We start from the raw sequence: 26,860 nt of genomic DNA on the forward strand, positions 1-26,860 counted from the left end.
GAACAAGATAAGTCATGTGAATGTGCTTTGTAAGTTGTATAGTTAGAGAAATTAGAAGTGCAATTATTGTTAAAGGAGATGTTTGAAACACTGCATACGTCGCCACTGCCAATGGAGGTAACAGGCTGAGTCCGGGTTATTTCTCCTTAGGAAGCGTCCTTGTGCTAAGTAAATGGTAGGTTACACTAGGTTACCGTGCAGTGAATCCTGATCCAGGGAGGGCCTAACTCATGAATTTTTACCAGAAAATAAAGGAATACACTAAAAAACAAAACAGAAAGAACATGAGAAGGAGGGAATTCGCAGGCAGAGGAGGAGGAAAAGCAAAGACAGGCAAAGTTAGGAGAATGAAAGGCGAGTTCAGAGGAATGGCAGGGGCGGGCAGGGGCGGGCAGGGCCGAGCGCGGGGCCGGGCTGGGTGGTGGCGACTGCGCGGCGAGCCCGGCGACCTGCCCCGGCGAGGGAGGAGGAGGGGCTTGGCGGAGGGCACCGCGAGGGCCAGATTTAAAAGGGAGGTGATCCTAGCTAGTTGATGCCACCAGTGACCTCCGACGCCCAGGGCAAGAGAACGCCATCACGAGAGAGAACGGGAGGAAGGCCGGGGCCGCCAAGGCAGTCCCAGGCTCGTGAGGGAGGCGCGCAGACCGGACAGGGGCGTCCTCGGGGCGCCCGGCACCCCGCCACCATGTGCGAGCTGTACAGCAAGCGGGACACTCTGGCGCTGAGGGGGAAGCACATCGGGTAAGGGCACCCCGGCTGGGAAGAAAGTGCAGAGAGGGGGCAATACCGGTGCAGAGGGTGGAGAGATGAAGCCGGGTAGGGAGCGAGCGAGGGAAGCGCGCTTGGGGGCTTGGCGAGAGCTCGATGCCGCCGCCGTCCTCCGTGCGCGCCGCGCCTGTGCCTCCACCTGTTGGGGCCGCGCGGGCTCCCGGCCCGCTCGAAAGTCCCCGGCTAGCTCTGCAGCTGGCGGACGAGCGAGGGCTGTCGGCCGGCTAGAGGGGTTGGTGGATGACGGCCAATAGCCCTAGCAGACACCGTTCCAAGGATGGGAGGTGGAAGGGAGGAGGATAGCGCCCCGCCACCCCCACCCAACTCGAAAGTTTCTGGACACTGTGAACTCAGAAATACTTTTTCATGATGGCTCTGCAAACAAACTAATCCTGACCATTTTTACTCAAAGTGAGCTTTTTCTTCTTGCATGCTTGGTTAAGCGGTGAAGGGTTAATCTAGCCAGTAGAAAAACTTGAAACCACCTTCTGTTAGAAAAGCAGAGATTTCATTTAAAAGTTTCTCAATGAAGCCCCTTGGTCTTCCAAGCTGTGTTCTCCCCAGTCTGCTTGTCTTGCCCTGTCACAAACGACTTGGTAACATAATGGTGAGCATATAAGACTGTCCGGGGCTCTGGCCCTCGTCGGGTGTCATATTCCCTCTGTGACTTCTGTCAAATTACTTCAATTGTCTCTTCTATGAAAGTAGGATAACATTCTACCTCACAGGAGCAAGCAGATGAGATTCATATGTTAGTGTTTTGTATGTGGTTTTTAAAAAGATACGTGTACATATAAATGATGATTAACGACCCCTGAACACTGTAAAATCAGTCGTCTGCAATATTCACTTGAAATGAACCACTGCAGCCGGGCCAGTGGCCATGAGAGAGCACTTGGGGATACAAGGAAGAAAATAATCAGCTTCCTCTTCTAGGAGTGCTGGGCAGTTTCTCAGACTGAAGCTCTTTTCTCAGACTGAAGCTCCTGGCCTCAACTATAAGAGTTTCTGGATGGTTTGGAAGACAGTTTGATCTCTCTCAGCCGCGAAATGGGGTCAAAATAGTCCAGTTCTTCCCCCATGAATCAATCATCACCCCACTTTTTCTAATCGCTCACTCCATTAGTTTTCAATCTTACTTAGATTCCAGTGAATGCCTAATGGTTTCTGACATGAGCAGAACAAATTCTCTAAAAGGACCAGTGTAGCCATGGGATGACTGGAAGAAGGAGAATTTTACCTGATGTCTAATGGCCTAGGTGGAAAGTGTGTTAGAAAGACAAAGTGAAGTCTGCAGCTTTCAGCCCACATCCTTAACAGATTTTTTCTAACTTGTAGGTATAAACTAACAGCTGAGTTTGAACCAATAAGAAATTCTTATAAAATATTATTTTCATTTTAGCTGATGATGCTTTAAAAAATCAATATATAACATAACCTTATGCAATTTTAAAATTTGAGGTTACCTATCATTCATAATAATCAAAATTCCTTCTAAACATATTGATTGAATATACTTCTACTAGAACTACCTCCAATGTGTGTGTTTGTGTGTGTGTGTGTGCATGCAAAATCATCAAAATAAATAAATGTATTTAACTTTAGTTCTCAAATGTTCATAAAGCCAAGATTAGAAGCCTTTATGATATTTCTGTGTGCTAAAATGTATACTCCAGACATTCATCCAAATAAAAGTATGGAGGACTTTATTATGCTCAAAAAAACATATTATGGGGCTAGAAGAATAATTGAATTTCATTATTTAATAATGGAAAATCCATTTGATACAGGACAAGTACCACTCAAAATACATGAAAATCAAAATGATCTATAAAACTTTCTTCATAAGATTCAATTCTAGCTTCTTTGTATTTAGGTTTCAGTGCTGTTCATGTCTTTATACATTAGATTGAGGGGGAGACAGAGATGTCTACCTTGGGCTATGGCACAACACAGCCTACTGTCAAATTCTGGTTTTCTCATTTCCTGTCTCTGTAAACTTGAGCCAGTTTCTTAATTTCCCTGTGCCTTGGTCTCCTCACCTATAAAAGTGAGCATGATAATAACCTCCATTTCATGGGATTGCCAAGAGGATTAAATAATATCTACAAAATATATAACAATTTCTGACACATTAAGCCCCCCCAAAAAAGCTTGCTTTTTTTTTTCTGTTAGAACAAAACTTCTCAAAGGAAAATTAGTTATTGGTTTATGTGATTAGAACCATCAGAGAGTGGATTCATGTGCCTCTAATAAATTGTCAAATCACGGCACATTTAATATAACAAGCATTAGCTGTGTGAACAATATCATGAATGGGGGATTAACATAAAAGGTTCCAGTTTTACATGAACTGAAAATAAATGTATGTCATCCAGGTCATGTTCTCCCTTTGCTTTATGTGATTGTACTTTTCCACTGATGATGACCTTCATCGAGAAGGAAAAATACTGAGAGTAGTCTTACCAGACCAAAGTGTTTCCTTTGATTACTTCTAGGCCCTCATGCAAAGTTTTCTTTGCTTCGGATCCCATCAAAATAGTGAGAGCCCAGAGGCAGTACATGTTTGATGAGAACGGTGAACAGTACTTGGACTGCATCAACAATGTTGCCCACGGTAAATGTCCTCTTGTTGAGGGGCTTTGAAGGAAACGTTCATGGAATAAAGCAGACTTGGAACACTTAGTATTTGTCTCAGGAATTGCAGTGGCTACGGTTCCTTTGCTGAGTGGGCCAGTAGTCCTAGCAGGGAAAATCATAGCAAAATGTGGAAGAGAATGGAACTCAACATTTTTTTTTTTTGAGGTAGAGTCTTGCTCTGTCACCCAGGCTGGAGTGCGTTGGCATGATCTCCACTCACTGCAACCTCCACCTCCCAGGTTCAAGCAAGTCTCCTGCCTCAGCCTCGTGAGTAGCTAGGATTACAAGCATGCACCACCATGTCCAGCTAATTTTGTATTTATAGTAGACATAGGGTTTCTCCATGTTGGTCAGGCTGGTCTCGAACTCCCGACCTAAGGTGATCTGCCTGCCTTGGCCTCCAACAGTGCTGGGATTACAGGCGTGAGCCAACGCACCTGGCCTCCAGGAATTCAACTTTTGTTTGTTTGTTTGCTTCATAATTCCTCTTATTCCTAGGCACTTAGAATTGTAACTTATTTCTTGGGCTTTTGTTTCATAAATTTTAGTGGGACACTGTCACCCAGAAGTGGTCAAAGCTGCTCTGAAGCAGATGGAACTGCTAAATACAAATTCTCGATTCCTCCATGACAACATTGTTGAGTATGCCAAGCGCCTTTCAGCAACTCTGCCGGAAAAACTCTCTGTTTGTTATTTTACAAATTCAGGGTATGTTTCATGATTTCCCACCCCTCCCCATTCCCACTAAACCTTGTCTACACTTTCACACGAATCTTTCCTTTTGATTCCTGGTGGAGCATGTCCAAAAAGGTTTGCTGAGTTTCTTGCCGTTCACAAAGTGATCACACATTAGGGGCCTGGCCTTTCTGGTCCTCCCGCTTTATTGCATGGCTCTGAATCTAACTGGTCAAATGATGCTCACCTCTTCAGGCAGTGCAATAAGTAGCTAAAGAGTCGATAGGCCAAGATATTCTTTCAATGAATGTATAAGGAACTTTAGCCACAAAATAACTACTAAACAAGCTACAACGTTTTAAAGATTTTTTTATTGTTGAAAACAGCATATTTCCCCAATTACAAAAACAAGAAAAGAAGGAAGAAGGAAACTCAGACACATATCTAGGTTTTTTTTAATTAATTAATTTTTTTTTTTGAATTGGAGTCTCACTCTGCCATCCAGGCTAAAGTGCTGTGGCGTGATCTCAGCTCACTGAAACTGCCGCCTCCCAGATTGAAGCAATTTTCCTGCCTCAGCCTCCCGAGTAGCTGGGATTACAGGCACCCACCACAACACCCGGCTAGTTTTTGTATTTTTAGTACAGACTGGGTTTTGCCATGCTGGGCAGGTTGGTCTCAAACTCCTGACCTCAGGTAATCTGCCCACCTCAGCCTCCCAAAGTGCTGGAATTACAGGCTTGAGCCATCACGCCCCACTTGAGGCATTTTTTTGAGATGGAGTTTTGCTCTTGTTGCCCAGGCTAGAGTGCAGTGATGCGATCTTGGCTCACGGCAACCTCTGCCTCCCAGGCTCAAGTGATTCTCCTGCCTCAGCCTTCCAAGTAGCTGGGATTACAGGCATGTGCCACCACACCTGGTTAATTTTGTATTTTTAGTAGAGACAGGATTTCTCCATGTTTGTCAGGCTGGTCTTGAACTCCTGACCTCAGGTGATCTGCCTGCCTTGGCCTCCCATAGTGCTGGGATTACATGCATGAGCCACTGCCCTGGCCAGGAGAAGCCCCAAGAGGGGTGGGTTGGGTGGGAGGGCCGCATATGGGGCCACCAGCAGCACCTCAGGGTCGGCGTGGGGACCCTGGGGCCAGTGTCAATGCGCACAGGCTGGTGTCCCCACCCAGGTACCTTGGGCTGCCTCAACTTTTTAACTTAGTTTTTGTTTGTTTGTTTGTTTGTTTTAGTGACAGCGTCTCATTATGTTGCCCAGGCTGCTCTTGAACTGGGCTCAAGTAATCTGCCCACCTCGTCCTCCCAAAGGGCAGGGATTGCACTTTGAGCCACTGTGCCTGGCTCCAAGTTCTGTAAATTCAAGTCATTATATACCCATTCTTTTATATATCCAGACTATTATGCAGATATTCAGAAGTATGTTTTTGCAAATGCATGCTGAAATGTTTGCTCAAAATGCAATATTAGGGGAAAACTATATAGATATCCAGTAGAAAATTCTATTTTTAAAGTGAAATAAATATATCTGAAATTTAACTATTAGACATTCTGTGAATATTTGATTAAATGACTTTCTGTGATTCACTTTTCATTAAGATATTTTAAAACCAAATTTATGTCCAGTGTGGTGGCTTATACCACCGTGCCCAGCTCAACCTCCCAAAGTGTTGGGGTTACAGTCATGAGCCACCACGCCTGGCCTAATTTTGTATTTTTTGTGGAGATGGGGTTTCACCCTGTTGCCCAGGCTGGTCTTGAACTCCTGGGCTCAAGCAATCTGCCTGCCTCAGCCTCCCAAAGTGCTAGGATTTACAGACATGAGCCACTTGTTTACAGCCAGCCAAAGCTAATATTCATTTTTTAATTAAAAAATTATTTTAATTATTTACAGACATGAGCCACTTTTTTACACCCAGCCAAAGCTAATATTCATTTTTTAATTAAAAAATTATTTTATTATTATTTTTAGAGACAGGGTCTTGCTAGGTTGGTCAGGTTGGTCTTGAACTCCTGACCTCAAGAAATCTTCCTGCCTTGGCCTACCAAAGTGCTAGGATTATAGGCATGAGCCACTGCCACCATGCTTGGCCAACTAATATGCTTAAAGTAAAAAAGTCTTCAGTCCGAATCCTGGCTCTACTTCATATTAGCTATGAGGTCTTACTCTGATTACTCAACCTCTCTGAGGCTGTTTTCTTACCCATAAAAAGGAGATAGCAATACTTATAATGTTGTTATGAGAATAAATACAAGTAAAATCCTCAGCGTGATGTATAGCAGATAGTAAACATTCCACTTATGATTATTTTCTTCCTTTGTCTGGGTAGTATATTTAGGTTGTCTGAAATATATAGGAAAAAATTTGATACTCATTTTATAGGTAAGGAAGCTAGTCAAATGACAGGTAAATACAACATAGGTTGGTAGCCAAGCTAATGGGCACTCAGCCTCCCATTCCTCCTGTGAAATTCAGGTTTAATGACAGCTTTTTCGTGTTCTCAGTCATGATGTGGCTGAACTGGACTAAAGTCTGAATTGGGTAACGTATCCTTAATTTTTATTGGATTTATTCTATATGTCTCATTCTTTATTGAAAACATCTAGGGAAACTTGTATTAGGAGAGTAAAGCTAGGGGGCAAGATAGGGGTAGGAGAGGACTTCAACTTATTATTTTGTAAGTTTCTGAATAAATGTAATCTGACAATTTTTGTAATTAACATCCTAAATGTTTTTCGGGTTTTTTTTTTTTGGAAATGGAGTCTCACTCTGTTACCCAGGCTGGAGTACAGTGGTGCAATCTTGGCTCACTGCAACCTCTACCTCCCAGGTTCAATTAATTCTCCCACCTCAGCCTCCTGATTAACTGGGATTACAGGCGAAGGCCGCCATGCCGGCTAATTTTCTGTATTTTAGTAGAGACTAAATACAGTTTCACTGTGTTGCCCAGTCTGGTCTTGAACTCCTGGGCTCAGGCAATCGGCCCTCCTTGGCATCCAAAGTGCTAGGATTACAGGCATAAGCTACCACACCTGGTACATCCTAAATGTTTTAAAAAGAGATTGTGTCGGTCTGTCTTCTCTCTCTGTTATCTTAATAGATCAGAAGCCAACGACTTAGCCTTACGCCTGGCTCAGCAGTTCACAGGCCACCAAGATGTGATCACTCTTGACCAGTAAGTCTTGGACACAAGATTTCTAAGCAAGAAGCTTCTTCAGAGACAAAGTTGTATTGATCCTATCCATATTAATACCATAAACACATGTGAAAGAGGACAGATATATGGAGGAATGTTTATAAAATTATGTATTAAGCTATCGAGGCCAGCTTAAATCCAGAGGGATACTTAATTCCTTCTAAGTACCAGGAAGTGGGAGAGGTTCTCTTGGGTACTATAGGGGATGTAGCTTCATGGAGTTTGCATGAACCATGGCTTACTTTTCACACACGTTTATTTAGTTATTATTAACATGAAAGTAACTCAATCATTTTCCAAATAAAAATACAATGAATTTCTGAAAAATTCAAGCATTCACTTCACTATTGTGGTTATCCACAGTCACTAATTTTAAACATAACAATTTAGAACAAATTTTAAAGAAAGCAAGCAGCCAGGTAAAATTTAAAACTTTTTCATTAGCTTCTAATAATAATAATAATTATTATTATTATTATTTTAAGATGGGGTTTCTCCACCATGGCCAGGCTGGTCTTGAACTCCTGACCTCAGGTGATCCACCGACCTTGGCCTCCCAAATTACAGGCATGAGCCACCGCGCCCGGCCAGCTTATAATTATTAACAGTCACTATCTAATCTTACCTCTCAATTTATTGAATTTATTCATTACATTTTTATTTATTATTAAAGGAATTTGTTACATTTTAAACAATAAATCTGGCAACTTCCATCTTTATTAGACTTTTTGGTTTTTGTTTTTTTTTTTTGAGACAGAATCTTGGTCTGTCACCCAGGCTGGAGTACAATGGCATGATCTGTGCTCACTGCAACCTCCGCTGCCTGGGTTTAAGTGGTTTTCCTGCCTCAGCCTCCTGAGTTAGCTGGGATTACAGGTACCCAATGCCACATTTGACTAACGTTTTGTATTTTTAGTAGAGACAGGGTTTCACCACATTGGCCAGGCTGGTTTCGAACAAGTGATCCGCCCACCTCGGCCTCCCAAAGTCCTGGGATTACAGGTGTGAGTCACTGGGCCCAGCCTAGGGATTTTTTTTCTTTTAAACTTTTGTCTACTCCTCCACCCCACCCCACTAACCTCAGATGTAGAGGGTGACGTTAACTATGCACCTCATTTCATGCCTTTCCCGGTTGCTTTTGGGAACTTATTCATAAATTCTTTGCCAAGGCTGATGTCCAGAATAGTATTTCCTAGGGTTTCTTCTAGGATTTTTGCAGTTTTAAGTCTTAAATTTAAGTATTTAATCCTTGTTGAGTTAATTTTTGTATATGGTAAAAGGCAAGAGTCCGGCTTCATTCTTCTGCATATGGCTAGCCTCAATCTTAGTTCTTAAAAAGACCTCCTTTTCTCCTTTTCCTTCTCAACTAGTATTTGCCTAATATTTGCAAGGGGACGTACTTTAGAAATCATCCCAAACAGAAACAGAGGCCCATTCTGTGATATAAAGTTGTTTTTAAATTTAGTAGAATGTAACACATATTCTTTTCACACATTTAAAAAATACATACATGTAAAGTATTGCATGAAGATATAGAAAACAATTCTTCACATTTAGACAATCTAATTTAGCAATATAATCTAAATACATCAGTTTTTCCCAACTAAAAAGAAATTGTCAATGAGGACACATGCTTGGCTTTCTGGATTTTATTACATGTAAAAGAAGAATTGGACACATTAAGGGCCAGTCTTGCCATGAAAAATTAGATCCCATATAGTTAAATCTGGCACCAATGTTGAGATTCTCCCTGGAAGGATGCATATGGATGAAATGCAACACTGGTTTTCATATATTTGAAAACATCTCTCTTGGAGTTATTTTGGTTACTGTTTTTTTTTCTTTTCAGTGCTTACCATGGTCACCTATCATCCTTAATTGAGATTAGCCCATATAAATTTCTGAAAGGAAAAGACGCCAAAAAAGAATTTGTACATGTGGTAAGTGTCTTAGAATCCTAATCTGAATGTTAGTACTGAAAGAATGCTTCATGATAATCCAGCTCAATACTTTCATCTAAATAAACCATCAACAAGACACTAAAATCAGGAGCAGTTATGTGGCTTGCTAAAGGTCAAAGGGCTAAATAATGACAGAATGTGATTTAAAATCTATTGATGAATATTACAATAGGCAAGTTAGTTTAGCAGTTGTTCAGAGCTATTATTTTATTTTTCTTGCTGCTTCATCTTCAGTTACATTTTCTATCACAGATGCCAGCTCAACATTCAGAGTTGAACTAAGTGTGTATGAATTGTTTTTAAATTGTTCTTGGCCGGGCACAGTGGCTCACACCTGTAATTCCAGCACTTTGGGAGGCCAAGGCAGGCAGATCACTTGAGGCCGGGAGTTCAAGACCAGTCTGGCTAACATGGCAAAACCGTGTCTCTAGTTTAAAAAAGTACAAATATTAGCCAGGCGTGGTGACAGGTGCCTGTAGTCCCAGCAACTTGGGAGGCTGAGGCCTGAGAATAACTTGAACCCAGGAGGGGAGACTGCAGTGAGCCAAGATCATACCACTGCACTCCAGCCTGGGTGACAGAGCAAGTCTCCATCTCAAAAAAGAAAAGAAAAGAAAAAAATAAATTGCTCTGTATAATAATGCTAAATTATTATATAGCTTTATGACGTAAAATAAATAAACCAACCAAGTTGTTGAAAAGTGAAATATACTTGGTGTATTGTCTAAGGATCAGTGTAATTTCTTTTTTTCTTTTCTTTTTTTTTTTTTTTTTTTGAGATGGAGTCTCACTTTGGTATCCAGGCTGAAGTGCAGTGGCACCAGTGAAACCTCCACCTACCAGGTTCAAGCGATTTTTCAGCCTCAGCCTCTCGAGCAGCTGGGATTACAGGAGTACACCACCAAACCCTGCTAATTTTTGTATTTTTTGTAGAGACAGGGTTTCACCATGTAGGCCAGACTGGTCTCAAACTCCTAACCTTAAGAGATCTGCACACCTCAGCCTCCCAATGTGCTGGGATTACAGGCCTGAGCCACTGCGCCTGGCCGAATTTGTTGAGAATCATCAGTACTTTCTTTCAAGATTTTAAGATCTGGAGTAAGTGCTAACACACTCTAGTTTTCTGAATGATTACGATTTGTAGTATTGTTGATAAGTGTTGGCTCATTTTAAATATAGACTAGTTAGTACAGTTTCCATTCACTGACATTTTTAAATAGTATCATCACACTTGTTGATTTGAATTTTCTATTTATGTGAACAGGGATACAGTCTTGATATTGATATATAATAGCCTGGAAGCAAATCCAAGCTTCTGTTCACAATTCAAAGATGTCAATTCTTCACAGAATTTAGAAATGTTAAGGAAAAAAAGGAATAGAAAACCCTAAAGTATCTTAAGTTTACGTGATCACCATGCTAACATGTCCTTGTGAGGAAATGCCTTTTTTTTAAGAGTTGTCAAAAGGACAAATTACAAGCAACTGCATTATTTGATGTTTTCAGGCACCAACGCCAGATACTTACAGAGGAAAATACAGAGAAGACCACGAAGACCCAGCCAGTGCTTACGCAGATGAAGTGAAGAAAATCATTGAAGATGCTCAGAGCAGTGGAAGGACGGTTTGTATCTATAGCTTTGGAAACATCTTAACATCTTTTATAAGAGGGATTGAAACTGTTGGAATTCACTGAAGAGATGCATTATTACAATCATGCCTCTAAGACTGTCTATTTGTATTTATCTTGGAAATACAATCACTATCTGGTTCCAGAACTGGTGGCTTATTTCTGACCTTTTCAGTGGTATGTAGGGTCTAGTCTAGAGGGATAGGAGAAGAGAGCATTTTAAAAGGTGGTAACTCAGGGATGGATTATTTCAACTGATAATAACACCGGGGATCATTATATGGTGAAGGGAAGAGAAGAGGCAAACAAAGTAGCCCTGGGACCTCAGGACCAATGCAGACTTCCAGACCCACAAGGGAGCCTTGGTGCTTCTCTTGAACTCCAACCTTCTTGAAGCCATAGAGCCTGGGGCTGGTTTGCACCTGGGTAAGCCAAGGCAGAAAATGTTCTTCCAATTTGGGCCCGGACTTCTAAGACGGAAACAAAATCCTTCAGCAGGAAAAAGTGTTTTCACTTTCTCAGTCATCACCCTACTGTCTTCAGCTTAATGTTCAACTCTCAGCCCATCTGTAGGTTACTTATGTGGATTTTGATGCAACTTGACAATATTTTGCCTTAAAATTGGCTTATGGCATAGACTTGGCTATTGAAAAAACAACCTTAATTGAAATAAAAATGAGGCCTTTTCTTTTTCTAATTAACTCAAATATTTTTGTCTTCGTGACTGGAGAGCCATTCACATTTCTTAACTGCTTTTTCTTCTTTCCAACCCATTTGTTTTTCGTATCTCCTGACGTGAAACATCTGTGCAAGTAGACCTAAAGTTCTACGTGTTGTGGGGAGCTTCATACTCTTCCTCTTCAAATGTGATCTACACCTGTTTAAACAAATGTCAATTCTTCACAAACGCTTTTAGGAAAAAATTTAATGCTTTTAGGCAAACAATCCTTTTAGGAAAAAATTTATTTACATTAACAAGATCTTATGGACCCACTGCTGCTAAAAGAGGGTTTGAATAATTTTTTGAGAAGATTAGCATTCAGCATTTATTGGATTGTTGTTATCATATTAGCAGTGATGAAAACAATGAACAAATATAAAATCAGTCCTTCAGAATATTAGATGTGCTTGCAAAGTCATGGAATTGTATAGCAGAAATCTTGAGTCCAACAGCCTCATTTTGCAGCTAGGAAAGTAAATATCTAAAACGTGAAGGATTTAATCTAAGGTCATACAATTACTAAGGGGTAGTCTGAACTAGAACCTGGGTTCTCTTGATTTCTTATCTCACATGCTTTGTGCTTTCTCTTCAACATTATCTATTTCCTACTTTCCTTTTCTTAGCCTCTAGGATGCTTCATCTGTAGTTTCTATTGTTAATTGCCCACTGTTGAGTTAAGCGTGGTTTAGGGTGAAACCTAGATATACAGCATAGTAACTATAGTGTGTGTCCACCAACCACCCTCCCATTTCCATGGTGCAAATTCCAGCCTCAAGTGGCCCTACTTTACAAGCTTAAGAAACAGTCATCGCAATAATGCCTTTGGAACCTAGGTAATTTTTTTTACAGGTTCATAATCAAAGACTAATAAAAAGATCAGTCATATTCAGTTCATCCTAAAGAAACCGCTGCATGTAATGATGGAGAAATGGATGTTGCCGTCCAATCTCCTCTATTTCTCATGGTAGCTTTATTGGTATCCTAGATTTTCAGAAGTTAATGATTTAAATCAATTGCTTTACCAACATAGACACCTTTTCCTTTTTCTTTAATCAAATAGCCAATTTGCCACTTGCCATTCCTAGTTCTATTCCTAGCCATTTTTAAAATAACCTGCTCTATAAGATATCCTCTTTGGGGGGGAGGGGTTGTAGGGGGACTTAATGGACTTTGACCCCATCTTCTCTTGTATAGATTGCTGCCTTTATTGCTGAATCCATGCAGAGTTGTGGCGGACAAATAATTCCTCCGGCAGGCTACTTCCAGAAAGTGGCGGAGTATGTACTTGACTTGGGCCTCTTCGGTCAAACTGAGAGCATGGTGACAATTCTGTAGGGCCATACTAGTTGCTAAAATATTAAAATAATTACTGATTAGCTGGTAAATAGCCAAACCCGAGTGCCTGCCATCCCAGGACTCCTGGATGCTCTCTCAGCCCTCCCCAAGATCCAGCAAGTACAAGGTTTACACATGGTCCAACAGCAGGGGTTCAGAACTCCACTCCAGCCCCAAGCCTACATCCTCTCTGATTGACTAATACCAAATCTATATTAGTCAGGGTTCTCTAGAGGGACAGAACTATCCAGGGGAGTTTATTAAGTATTAACTTACATGATCACAGGTCCCACAACAGGCTGTCTGCAAGCCGAGGAGCAAGGACAGCCAGTCCAAGTTCCAAACTGAAGAACTTGGAGTCCAATGTTTGAGAGTGGGAAGCATCAAGCATGGGAGAAAGATATAGGCTGGGAGGCTAGGTCCATCTCTCCTTTTCATGGTTTTCTGCCTGCTTTTTATATTCACTGGCAGATGATTAGATTGTGACCACCAGATTAAGGATGGATCTGCCTTCCCCAGCCCACTGGCTCATGTTAATCTCTTTTGGCAACACCCTCACAGATACACCCAGAATCAATACCTGATGTCCTTCAATCCAATCAAGTTGACAGTATTAACCATCACACAAACCTGCCCAATTAGTAAATACTTGAAGATTAACCCTATTAACAACTACTTGTTTGATTCTTTCTCTTCCCACTTAAAATAATGCAATAGGACTGGGTGCTGTGACTCATGCCTTTAATCCCAGCACTTTTGGAGGTCAAGGTAGGAGGATCACTTGAGGCCAGGAGTTCAAGACCGGCCTGAGCAATATAGCAAGACGCCTTCTCTACAAAATTTTTTTTAAAATACTATCTGGGCATGGTGGTGCATGCCTGTAGTTTCAGCTACTCGGGAGGCTGAGGTGGGAAGATGGCTTGAGCCCAGAAATTTGAGGTTACAGGGAGTTTGATCCCACCACTGCACTCCAGCCTGGGCAACAGGGTGAGACCCCATCTCTTAAAAAAATTAAAAATACTGCAATATAGCTTACTTTAAGCAGCACAAACCCAAATAGTATGGAATATATTTCATCTAAAAATTGTGTGATTATATTGTAAAGTCAATGATACATATGTGGGATTTAAAGTACTGAAATGTTTTTAACAAAAATTAAGGCTTCAGGTTAACAATTTTTTTGGTCGTCAATAATTGGCATCGTTGTGGGTGGGTCTGGGGACTCTCAGTGACCTGAAGGCATTAGACTGCTGCTTTGCTTTTCAGGTATGTACACAGCGCAGGGGGTGTGTTTATAGCTGATGAAGTTCAGGTGGGCTTTGGCCGAGTTGGGAAACATTTCTGGAGCTTCCAAATGCATGGCGAAGACTTTGCTCCAGACATCGTCACAATGGGAAAATCTATGGGCAACGGCCACCCAGTGGCATGTGTGGTAACAACCAAAGAAATTGCAGAAGCCTTCGGTAGCTCTGGGATGGAATATTTTAATACGGTAAATTTTGGTCTCCATCTTTAATGCTAAGAAGGAAAAATAATGCATGTTCTTGTATTTTTTGCCAATGTAGTGAAGAATAAAGCTCAGTATTGCCAGCTAACCACCCAGAACTCTGGCCAAACTTTTTTTTTTCTTATTTTAATAAAATATCATATATATATGTATGTGTATATACATATACGTATGTGTGTGTGTGCATATATATATATATATATATACACACACACATTTTAACTTTAAGTTCCAGGATACATGCACAGAATATGCAGATTTGTCACATAGGTATACTTGTGCCATGGTGGTTTGCTGCACTTATCAACCCATCATCTAGGTTTTAAGCCCCACATGCAATAGGTGTGGCCAAACTTTTATCTAACCAGATTTCATTCTATCTATCTGGCAAAATGCTCCTTGTATTTTTCCTTGTATATCTTTACCTATCCTGAAACAGTCTTATTAATTTTTCCAGTGATAGATGGTTGCCCTGCTAAATTCTAGAGGTTGTGATGTTTTCATATCTTTGTTTCATACCATACTTAAATTTCCAAAACACTTTTAAAGTGTTTTGATGACTCAGGACTATAAATGTTATATGGCTGCCATAAGAGATACTAGATTTTTATCTTAGAGAAATTATATTTCTTTGCTTTATTTCCATAAGCTTTAAGCTTGGAAAAATTATTGTAGTTTGTGTAGTATATATAATAGGACTTGTTACAGCTAAAAGTAAGATTCAAATCCGAGGACAGGCCCGGTATGGTGGCTGTAATGCCAGCACTTTGGGAGGCTGAGGTGGGCAGATCATGAGGTCACGAGTTCCAGACCAATCTGGCCAACATGGTGAAACCCCATCTCTACTAAAGATACAAAAATTAGCCTGGCATGGTGGTGTGTGCCTGTAATCCCAGCTACTCAGGAGAGTGAGGCAGGAAAATCGCTTGAAGCTGGGAGGCGGAGGTTGCAGTGAGCCTAGACATTGCACTCCAGCCTGAGCCACAGGGCAAGACTCCATCTCAAAAAAAAAAAAAAAAAAAAAAAAAAAAGTCTGAGGACATAAATTATTTTGAGAAAATTGTCATTGCTTAGCTGTTTTTGCTCAGCTCTTCAAGGGCAGGAGCCCCTGTTTCCCTCACTGGGGAACACTATGAAATCCTTAATTCCCAACATAATGTCTAGTGTTTGTTTGGATGAGCAAATAAATTCTCTGGTAGTCCTTCATATCAGTTATGCAGCTTGGAGAACATAATTTAGAATGAATTTTCACTCAATCTTGCATAAATAGAATCATGCTCTATTCTAAATATGAGAAACTAATATTACAAGAGAGCATTTTATTAAATTATATCTTCACTTAAGTATGTATGAGTCAGATTTCTCATGGATGAGGGAATACCACCAATTCAACTGATTTATTTTCTCAGTTGTCCTTCTTTTTATAGTATGCAGGAAATCCAGTATCTTGTGCTGTTGGTTTGGCTGTCCTGGATGTAATTGAAAATGAAGACCTCCAAGAAAATGCCACCAGAGTAGGGAATTTTCTCACTGAGTTACTGAAAAAACAGAAGACTAAACACACTTTGATAGGAGATATTAGGTATGTTCATTATGAAGTTTTCATGTAGTTACTCATTTTTTCAAAATCATAATAGCTTATAGCCTGAGCAACATGGTGAAATCCCATCTCTATTAAAACTACAAAAAATTAGCCGGGTATGGTGGCGCACACCTATAGTTCCAGCTACTCGGGAGGCTGAGGCATGAGAATGGCTTTAGCCTGGGAGGTGGAGGTTGCAGTGAGCCAAGATTGTACCACCGCACTCCAGCTTGGGTGATAGAGTGAGATCCTGTCTCTAATAATAATAGTAATAGCAGCTTATATTTTATCTTATAAGTTTACAGTATAACTAAATATAGAAAACACCAAAAAACAGAGATAGCAAAAATTATTCTTATTCTAGAATCCACTGTTAACATTTATATGGGGCCAGGTGTAGTGGTTCACATCTGTAATCCCAGCACCTTGGGAGGCAGAGGCAGGAAAATTGCTTGAGCCCAGGAGTTTGAGACCAGCCTGGGCAACATAATAAGATCTTGTTTCTATTAAATAAATAAATAAATAAATAAATAAATAAATAAATAAATATTTGGGTATATGTCTTTCCTGACTTACACTTTTTAAATAAAGTTAAGATAATATCAGCACCCAAAAGATGAAAAGAAGGAACTTAATGTAACTCTAAATGATTTATTGGAAATTATTTAAAGTGCTATTCTGAAAAGCTGGATATTTTTCATATATGTATATTTCATATATATGCCAACATTTACCATCATGAACATCCTGAGAAATTAAATAGCATGAAAGGGTTGTTTTTAAGCCTTTTGCTTTTATAATTGAGAAAAGAAAACTGGATGACAAAAACTAATTTATTTTCAAAAGTAGAAACAACTGTAAACAGACTGGTATCTTGGATTAGTTAGAATTAAACTTTGAAATCAAATGGAAGTTTGGGGATAGTGTTAACTTTTTGTGACCATGAAATGTTGGACAGATTGTGTGCCAAGTTTTCCTTCACCTCTTGCAGGGGCATTGGCCTTTTTATTGGAATTGATTTAGTGAAGGACCACCAGAAAAGGACCCCTGCCACAGCTGAAGCTCAGCACATCATCTACAAGTAATTCAGCCCCACACCCACCTGTTTGGTATCTTGGCTTCATAACGTCTACCCACTTGAAAACTTGTTTGGCTTCCTCCCATCCCTCTGAAAAAGGAAAGTTTAAAATATGTCCTATCTATAATGTGGGCTCCTTAAATGCAGAATACTTAACTGCTCTATATTTAAATCATTCTTCAGTAAGTAATTGTAGTTATCCTTTGCATGCACTCACATGCATTTCCTGCACAAATTAGGATGAAAGAAAAACGTGTGCTTCTCAGTGCTGATGGACCTCATAGAAATGTACTTAAAATAAAACCACCTATGTGCTTCACTGAAGAAGATGCAAAGTTCATGGTGGACCAACTTGATGGGATTCTAACAGGTGGGTCCACGGATCTTTAAGATGTCTCCTTGTTCCCTCTCCCAGACCCGCCCCCCCAAACCCCTGGCCTAGCCATAATGACCATATGCATCTTGTTATTCATGATGGAAGAGAGGCAGGGAAGAAATAAATGTGTAGCTTTCCATTTAGGACTAGAAAAAGATAGCTGAAAAAATAACTACATGGACTCTTAAACTGAAATTTTCAATTTGTACTCATATAACTCCAAATATAACTTTTTGCTGAAAGAGCATACTGTTTTGTCATTTATTTTTATGTTAGACTAGCTAGCCTATTTAAAAGTGCATGTCTGCATCGTGCCATGCACCACAAATACTGCAGTGTATAGTATTTCAGCATTGTACCATTAATACACGAAACATTCCTAATAAAAAATTATGGGCTACAGTATGACAGTTCTTTGCTATATGGTGAATCGTTTAACTTTGCAGGTGTTTTTTTTTTTTTTTTTTTTTTTCTGAGTTAGAATCTTGCTCTGTCAGCCAGGCCGGAGTGCAGTGGCTCAATCTCAGCTCACTGCAACTTCCGCCTCCCAGGTTTCAGCAATGCCGCCACAGTCTCCCAAGTAGCTGGGATTACAGGTGCATGCCACCATGCCTGGCTAATTTCTGTATTTTTAGTAGAGACAGGGTTTCACCATGTTGGCCAGGCTAGCGCCGAACTCCTGACCTCAGGTGATGCACTCAACTCAGCCTCCCAAAGTACTAGGATTACAGATGTAAGCCACCGTGTCCGGCCTAACTTTGCACTTTTAATTTTTAGTTTTTAATTTTTTTTCATAGATAGAGTCTCGCTCTGTCACCCAGGCTGGAGTACAATGGCCTGATCTCGGCTCATTGCAACCTCTGCCTCCCGGGTTCAAGCAATTCTGCCTCAGCCTCCTGAGTAGCTGGGATTACAGGCACCCACCTCCATGCCCAGCTACTGTTTGTATTTTTAGCGGAGATGGGTTTCACCATGTTGGCCATGCTGGTATAAAACTCCGGCCTCAGCCTCCCAAAGTGCTAAGATTACACGTGAGCCACTGCACCCAGCCTTGATTTTTAATTTTTTTCTTTTGCTTTTTTCTTTAAAAATATTTAAAATATTAAAATATTCTTGTTTTATTACATTTAGCTTTCGAGGACTTTTGTTATTCAGAATTATAGGCTAGCAAAAAAAATGTATCTTCTGTTTATCTGTGTTATGTAACCAGGTTTATTTTTCTTTTATGAACATATGTTGGATTAGAAAGTAAATTAGCACTGTAAAACCATGTTGAAGAGCATAAAGCGTAATCTAAATGATAGATATTGTTGTTTTTGCTTTAGTTGTATTTTTACAATTCAGGCCGGCATGGTGGCACACACCTCTAAGATCCCAGCACTTTGAGAGGTGAAGGTAGGTGGACCGCTTGAGTTGAGATCAGGATCTCTCAGGAGCTGGAGGCCAGCCTGGGCAACACGGTGAAAGACTGTCTCTACAAAAAAATACAAAAATTAGTCGGACATGGTAGTGCGCACTACTGTAGTCCCAGCTACTTGGGACTTGGCTGAGGTGGGAGAATTACTTGAGCCTGCAAGGTGGAGGTTGCAGTGAGCCATGCCACTACACTTCAGCATGGGCAACAGAGTGAGACTCTATCTCTCAAAAACAAAGAAAAAAGAAAGAAAGAAAGAAAGAGAGGGAGGGAGGGAGGGAGGGAGGAAGGAAAGAAGGAAGGAAGGGAGGGAGGGAGGGAGGGAGGAAGGAAGGAAGGGAGGGAGGGAGGGAGGAAGGAAGGGAGGGAGGGAGGAAGGAAGGAAGGAAGGAAGGAAAAGATTCAACTTCTCTACTCGCCTCTCAGCCTTTTGGGGTTACGATAAAGCCGGGAAGCCAGGAATCAATATAGCATACAAAACAGATAGTGAACAGTTAATGTTTGGAAACTTGAGAGTCCACATAAGTTATTCATAATACGGTCCCTGTCTTTGGACTCAAAGGATATGCTCACACCCAGACCTGGCAAGCATTCTCACAAGCAGGTGTGTCCTTTGGTCCCATAGGGCCGGGTAGAAGAGAGAGTGCAGCTTGGGGCAATCTGTCACTCTATGTCTGCATCAGCTCAGAGCTTGAGCATTAGTGATAGTGGGCCAGAAGAATTTGAATACAGTGAATGAGGTATAGGTATAATGGGCTTAGTGCCATTTATAAATGATAATGGCGAAATACCACAAAAATATTAAAGCAATTTAATCGTGACATTATTTTAACACATTACATTTCCTTCTATTCTTCATTAAAGATATTGCTAAGATACCAAAAAGGTTTTTTTTTTAAGGTTTTTATGTTATTCTGTCTTCTCCATAACACCTTCCTTGATTTAGTTTTAGAAGAAGCCACGGGAACCAAAACTGAAAGTGTGACCTCTGAGAATACTCCACGCAAAACAAAGGTCAGAGTTGGCTACTTTATTTTTAGGGGGAAAGTTTGAAATTTGAGGAATGTTTAAAAAGGAATACAAATTTTCATTAGAACACCACCAGCCTGTATTAGGTTGGCTTATTATTGCAATTTTTAGTGCACAATTAAATTTCCACAGCAAGTATATAATTTGACAGGGCTAAAGCCAAAGAACCATTCTTACAAGATCATTCCCATACCAAAGGCAACCTCGTGGACCTGCAAAGAGGGCCTGTGAAATATATAGAGAGATGATAAAAACAGCCTAAGCTCCTTCCTGTTTTTCCTGAGGGCCTCCTGACACGCCTCCGATTCTCACACACTGCCTTTACAATCAGCAGAAGCATTAGCAGGGAGGTTCTGAAGTGCCAGAGTTTGGTTCTGAAATGAACTAAGACTAAGACGTAAGCTTCGAATGGCAGCGGGGCCTGGGAACGGTCTGGCGCTGCCTGGCCTCGTTTCTGCATTTGACGTGCTTCCAGCAGAGGGCCTTGCCATTCTCTCCTGAGCTGCCCGGGGTGTGAGAAAGAGCACCCTGGGCTGGGAAACAGAAAGGCAAAAACTTGAGAGGCTTTGTTGCATAATTTGTTGTTTGTTTACAAGTTAGATGCATAAAGGAACACTCGGTGCCTCGGTGCCTCGAGCCTGCCTGTGCATGCAGCGGAGTCAGCAGTCTTTTCCCATGATTAGAAAACATCAGGCTGTTTGAATGAGAGCAAGTGATTTGCTAACGGCATGGCTTCTGTCTTGTCTAACAACACAAACCAATTATAGGAATCAATTATTCTTTGATGTCAAGAGTAGTTTATCAAGGCCAAGACAGAAGCTGTAAAAACTGGTTCCGTAAGCATTAAAAAGAGTCCTGCAAAAACAAACAAAAAGTGTTCAGTGGAAGAAATCCCACTTTGGGGTTAGCAAAGTTGGTACACATTTTATGAAAAGTTGACTCGGAGTCCCAGATTTTCTGTTGACATCACATTTTAAATGTCTGTTGAAGATACTGAGGAGAGGGTTAGAAAGGAGCAAGCAGTGTTGCTTTGTTTGGTTTTTCTGTGTCCTTTGTGTGTAGGCTTGTTAAGTCAGTCCTGTGGAGGCTGGTTGGGATTAGAGGTGGATGCCCACTGAAGTTTGTGTGCCTGTCTTGCAGACGCTGAAAGCAGCACACGTAGAACTGCTTAGGGACAGCACCACTGACTCCAGAGAAAATCCCAGCAGAAAGAGAAATGGAATGTACACAGATACACATTCACTGCTCAGTAAGACGCTCAAGACATGAATAATTTGCATTTTAAAGCAAGATGCAATGTCCAGAGTTATAGACAATGAGTAGATGTTTCTCATCAGTTAATAGCTCTATTGTACCTCTACTGTCACTCAGTTTAGATTCGTAAATAAAAAGGTAAATGAGTCATCAGTATAAACTAAGTGATAATCAAACCACGTGAAGATTATTAGTTCAGCCTGTTAATTTCCTTACTTGAGATTTCTGAAGCTACCTAATTTATTCTGTTAAATGTAAGCTTGCAAACTCAAAATTAAGTTGGCAGGTTTACCTCTCATGTTTTAATGTTTCAAATTAGAGAGCAAAGTCTAATAGGTTCCTTTGCTTTTGAGACTTAGTGCCTTAAAATATGTCTTCTATAATGATTTTATATGTAAAAGTATATTTATTGACTGTAATAAAATAAAATATGATGTAAACAAAAAAAATTACTAGAAAAGTGTTTACCTATCCTTTGCAGAGAATATTAAGGGTTGGGATGGTAAAAGCAAAGCCATTCAGAAAAAAATCATAAACGGTAAATACTAAAAAGTAATTGAATAATTCAGACCTCTGGCAAGGAACTTGGTTAATCACATGCTGTGGGGATTGAAAAGGGAACAAGGAGTATACACAGAAACACACGCATAAAGATGTTTCTGGAACAGCAGCAGTAACTGAAGCAGGGCATTCAGAGTCAGGAGACTTCCACTTTGTCTATTCACGGATTGTAACACCAGACCAAGTCATTTACCTGCCAGGTAAGAAATTATCTTTTGAGACAGGGTAGTTGCCCAGGCTGGAGTGCAGTGGCACTATCATGGCTTACTGCAGCCTTGACCTCCCAGGCTGAAGCAATCCTCCCACCTCTGCCTCCCAAGTAGCTGGGATTACAGGTGCACACCACTGTGCCTGGCTAATTTTTTTATTTTCTGTAGTGACAGGATTTCACCATGTTACTCAGACTGGTCTCGAACTCCTGACTTCAAGTAATCCAGCCACCTTGGACTCCTGAAGTGTTGGGATTATGGGTGTGAGCTACTGCGCCCAGCTGTGTTTTATTTTTTATTTCATAAAGAAAAGATAATTTTGCTACATCTGTTTAATGACAGCTGAACAGGAGGTTGAGAGGAAAATTAATTGTAAAAAGCTTCCTTCCTGAGTTCATCATAAAAATGCAGCATCTTATTGTTAAACACTTTTTGCTCCTAAAACTACACTTGTGACTCTGTGGGATCCTGCTTGGATTATACTGAGGTTGGTTGCCAGGAGCAGGTGAAGAGGAGGTAGAAGAGAGGTCTCTGGTTTGCTTCTAGGGAGCAAGAGCATTTCGAGATTGTCAGAACTTTCACAGCCCAGATTGACAGTCCTGTGAGCATATTTTGTTAGCATGCTCAGAGAGTGTGTGCCTCATCTTACTGAAGCTGTTATTATGCTCAAGAGAGGGGAAGGAAGCAGAAAGCCTCATACCTATGTTGTGAACTCTCCAAGTAGAAAATAATTGAAAACTAAGGCTTTACTTTTTGACATACTCCACTCTTCTTTATTACCTATAATTTAGGTTTTTATAACAAGGAAGAAAGATTAGAAATAAATGACTCCTTCCTGAATACAACAGACATACCACTTGTGAGTGAGGTTTCAGGTAGCTGCCTCGTTTCCATGGTGTCAGAATTAAAGCTGCGTCAGTGTGGTCCTCTTGGACCCCAGACACTGCAAATAATCTCAGAGCCACAACTGGACTCATCATGTCCCTTGTCCACAACTGAAATTCCACTCACCCTCAGCTAACACTTCCACCCATCTGGACGTGCACCAATCCTCATTCCTAAGGAGTCTGAGCCCCTGGTGACCAGAACCTTCTTGGGCCAGGGCTGCTATCTTTGTCCATTCACAGCTACAATTAGACAAGAAGCACCAAGGACACCAAAGTGTGTCCTCTGGGTTCCACACATATCCTTCCTGCCGCCACTGTGGAACAGCAGCCCTACCTACCTGCTGATCAAGGTCAATGAACCCTGCCAACACAGCGACTCGTGCTGCTCCCTAGGCATAAGGAGTCAAAGATGCTCAGGTATCAGTCATAGCTTGTAGTTTATCAGGACCCTCGCTTTTGTCTCTTGGCAAAAGTGCACTGCCTTAAAGGACCAGGGCCTCCAACCTCCCCAAAGTTGCAGGGACGGAGAGAATAAAATTCTCCAATGAGTCACTGAAGGTAAGTGGGGCCACTACCTGATTTCGCCTTTTGAATCTGAGATCCTATTGGAGACACAGTGACACATGGAAATCTCTGATTCAGCACAGCTACTGCATTCTGAAGGACAGCACCCCATGCTTGCAGACAATTGCCCCTGAGCTGGCGCCTCACCAGCACCTCCAACAGTGTACTCCAATTCTACCAAGTTGGCTGCCTCTGGAGGTTGTGAGTGTAATACAGCTGGTCAATCTCATGGGCACGAGCCCACTCCTGCATGTCTTCACTGTAGTGTGGCTCTGCTCTTTGGATGATCTGACTTACGGGATTCTATTCCTGTGCGTCAGGCACTCTGTTCCCGTGGGAACAAATCTCTGGCTCCTCCAGGAGGAAAGGGGGTCAATGAAGTCAACTTGCCACCAAGTGGCTGGTTGGTTTCCTCAAGGAATAGTGTCATATCGGAGGCTCAGTGCTGTTCTCTGCTGTGAGTAGATTATCTATGCCACAGACCAATAGTTAAATCTGTCTTGGTAAGTGGGAGTTCATGCTGTTGACTCATACATGGCCTCCATCACTGACACTGTGTCCACTTTGTTCATGAGTCCATTGTGCCTGTTGTGAGGTGGCTGGTGACAAAAACTAGCTAATGTCGGCCAGTCGAGTCATTTTGCCTACTTGATTGTTCAATCCCTCTTCTGGGGTGGACACTTCTTAGTGGACATACACGTGATACAAAAATAACAAGTGGTATTTACTCCCTAAATCCATTTATGTGCCTCTATCCCGTATCTCCTTTGTCTCAGATATTCTAATACATTCAGACTCCTAGCTAGCTATCCAGGCCAGTCACTTCACCACTGCTCATAACCCTATATATACATGCACCTCACTCCTCCTAACACAGAAGGTGGATGACCAGGTGTGCCACTCAAAGTGCTGCCAATGAGAAGATTTTTTATTGCTGCTCTTTCAAGGTCACCACTGAGTGTGGTTAGAAAGCAGCCACCATCTATTTTACCAGAATGGCAGGACTGATCTTCATAGAGCTTGTCTCCCACGCTCGCCAGCACGCTTGTGCCACACTGAGGAGCACCTCTTGCCCCTCCTGCTGAGTCAGCATGGCATCATCAGCATAATGGATCACTGTGATACTCTGCAGGATGATCAGATGGTTTGAATCTGTTCGTACTCAGTTGTGACAGAGGGCAGGAGAGTTAGCATAGTTCTAAGGCAAAAGTATAAAGAATAGTGTCCATTCCATAGAAATGCAAATTATTTCTGATTTTCTTTCATGATCTGCTTAAAAATAAATATATTCCCCCCATTTAATAGCCATATATTATGTAGGCAAGGTCTTATTAATCTGCCCTGGCAACAATACTACACCTGGCACTGCAGCTGTAATTGGGGCTACTGCTTGTGAGTTTGCAATAATGTGCAGTCATTCTCCATAATTGTCATCTAGTCTCTGTGCCCTACTGGCAAATAGGAGGGAGCTGTGAAGAGGAGTAGAAGCCACCACCCCTGCATCCTTTAAATTTGTAAGAGTGGCACTAGCCTCCTCCCATCAACCCCCTAGAATGTGATACTGTCTTTGATTTATCCTCTTGGTTGGTGGAGGAACAGGTATGTGGACACGTAGTTTCAGGTGCTCGAACCTTGCCTACCCACCTATGACAGCTCTATTCCACAGGCCAAGGGCCTGGGGTTTACTCCAACTGCCAAGTACAGATGCTCCTCAACTTATGATGGTGTGACCTCCCAAGAAACACATTGTAAGTTGAAAATATTCCAAGTCAAAAATGCACTTAATGGCCCTTAAGCTCAGAAGAACTATAGGTTAAAAAAAAAGTGGACTTAATACACCTAACCTACTGAACATCCTGAACATCCTACCTTAGTCAGCCTCCCTTAAGCACACTCAGAACACTTACATTAGCCTGCAGCTGGGCACAGTCATCAGGCAGCACAGCACACTGTAGACTCTCACTTGTTTATCCTTGTGATGCCACGGCTGTCTGGGAGCTGCGGCTCGTTGCCACTGCCCAGCATCACAAGAGAGTATCCTACTACACAGCACTAGCCCAGGGAAAGATCAAAATTCAAAATTTAAAGTACAATTGGTACTGAATGAGTATTGCTTCCCCACCACGGTAAAGTGAAAGAATTCCAAGTGAACCATGGTATGTTAGGGAGCATCTTTATGTCCATCCTAATCATGCATTCGGGGGCTGCGGAAATGACACAGGTGGCCTTGCCTGGTGAAGCCTTGGGGAGCAGTGAATTTTCCTGCCCACATACTCCGACAAGGCACATATTTACCTAACTAAGATGATAAAGCTCTCTTTGGGCAGTACAGGCAAGCACGTAAAAAGGCTTTAAACAGGGCACTTTGTAAAGACGGTGGAGAGGTGTTTTCCAGGGAGAGCGAGAAAAAAAATATTCTCAATATCCAAGATAGGATATCAAGCTACATTTGGTTAGTTTTATTCAGAGGTACTCGATATATTATGGTGCCATTGCAAATGGTATCCTTTTAAAAAGGATTTTCTGACTGTTCTTGGTATTTAGAAAGTGATTTTGTCTTATTTATTTATTTTGAGACAGAGTTTTGCTCTTGTTGCCCAGGCTGGAGTGCAATGGTGCAATCTCGGCTCACTGCAACCTCCACCTCCTGGGTTCAAGCCATTCTCTTGCCTCAGCTTCCCAAGTAGCTGAGATTACAGGTATGCACCACCATGTCCGGCTAATTTTTATATTTTTGATGGAGATGGGGTTTTACCATTTTGGTCAGGCTGTGAATGATGAATTTTATCAATGGATATGTGTATCTGTTTAAAGGATGATATGATTCTTCTTTCTTCTGTACATGTGGTGATTATATTGATTTTCTCTTCTTTTTAAAGCATGTGATCTTTTTCTAACTGACCATTGATGCTTTCAGTCCTCTTTTCATTGTGTATTCTTTTAAAGACACTTTACATTATCACTTTATTTAAATTGTTAATCTCCTTCACATCAGTAGCCACTTTACATTTTGTTATTTAAACTTTTCCTTCTCCCGGAAAATCCTTATAGTTTTTTCTATATATTTTTCTCCCAAGTTTTGTATCCTAAAAAATGTCAAAGCTTCAGTGAAGTTTCACATCATATCCTTCACCTGAATTCACCAATTGTTCACATTTTGCCCCATTTGTTCTACTATGTACACACACACACACGTGCACACAAACGCACACACATACACGCATACACACACACACATGCACACAAGCACACAAATACTGAGTTGGTTTTGGCTCAGCTATTAGAGCCATTTAAGATTTGGTTTTGGCTGAGCCATTTGAGATTTAGTTGCAGACACCAAAGCAATTTAACCCTAAATATTTCCCTTTGGTGTCTCCTCAAGCAGCTCCCTGAACCCCCTATATCCAAAGACTCACCTCATAAAGAGAGCTCAGGCTGACATCTGGCAGTTATCCTTCTGGGACAAA

The 26,860-nt window shown here is 41.3% G+C and overlaps 1 protein-coding gene across 1 annotated transcript; it reads left to right on the forward strand.

Annotated features, from left to right (window-relative positions):
• Positions 1-515: 515 nt before the first annotated feature.
• Positions 516-21,909, forward strand: ETNPPL (ethanolamine-phosphate phospho-lyase). Its single transcript, XM_012436594.3, has 13 exons — positions 516-741; positions 3,267-3,385; positions 3,957-4,116; positions 7,191-7,265; positions 9,136-9,226; positions 10,754-10,870; positions 12,792-12,874; positions 14,199-14,424; positions 15,867-16,021; positions 17,013-17,102; positions 17,339-17,469; positions 19,836-19,903; positions 21,059-21,909. The coding sequence occupies exons 1-13, from the start codon at positions 533-535 to the stop codon at positions 21,185-21,187; spliced, it is 1,653 nt and encodes a 550-aa protein (XP_012292017.2). The 5' UTR covers positions 516-532; the 3' UTR covers positions 21,188-21,909.
• Positions 21,910-26,860: the final 4,951 nt, after the last annotated feature.

The sequence above is a fragment of the Aotus nancymaae genome, unplaced genomic scaffold, assembly GCF_030222135.1.
Source record: "Aotus nancymaae isolate 86718 unplaced genomic scaffold, 86718_ANA_hifiasm-v0.15.2.pri h1tg000033l, whole genome shotgun sequence".
Lineage (NCBI taxonomy): Eukaryota > Metazoa > Chordata > Mammalia > Primates > Aotidae > Aotus > Aotus nancymaae.

Excerpts from the sequence above, each read along its gene's own strand:
- ETNPPL (XM_012436594.3), top strand. The coding sequence starts at position 533 with ATGCCACCAGTGACCTCCGACGCCCAGGGCAAGAGAACGCCATCACGA. Across the intron at positions 10,871-12,791 it reads CTCAGAGCAGTGGAAGGACG|ATTGCTGCCTTTATTGCTGA; the intron begins GTTTGTATCTAT and ends TCTCTTGTATAG. Across the intron at positions 14,425-15,866 it reads GGATGGAATATTTTAATACG|TATGCAGGAAATCCAGTATC; the intron begins GTAAATTTTGGT and ends TTCTTTTTATAG.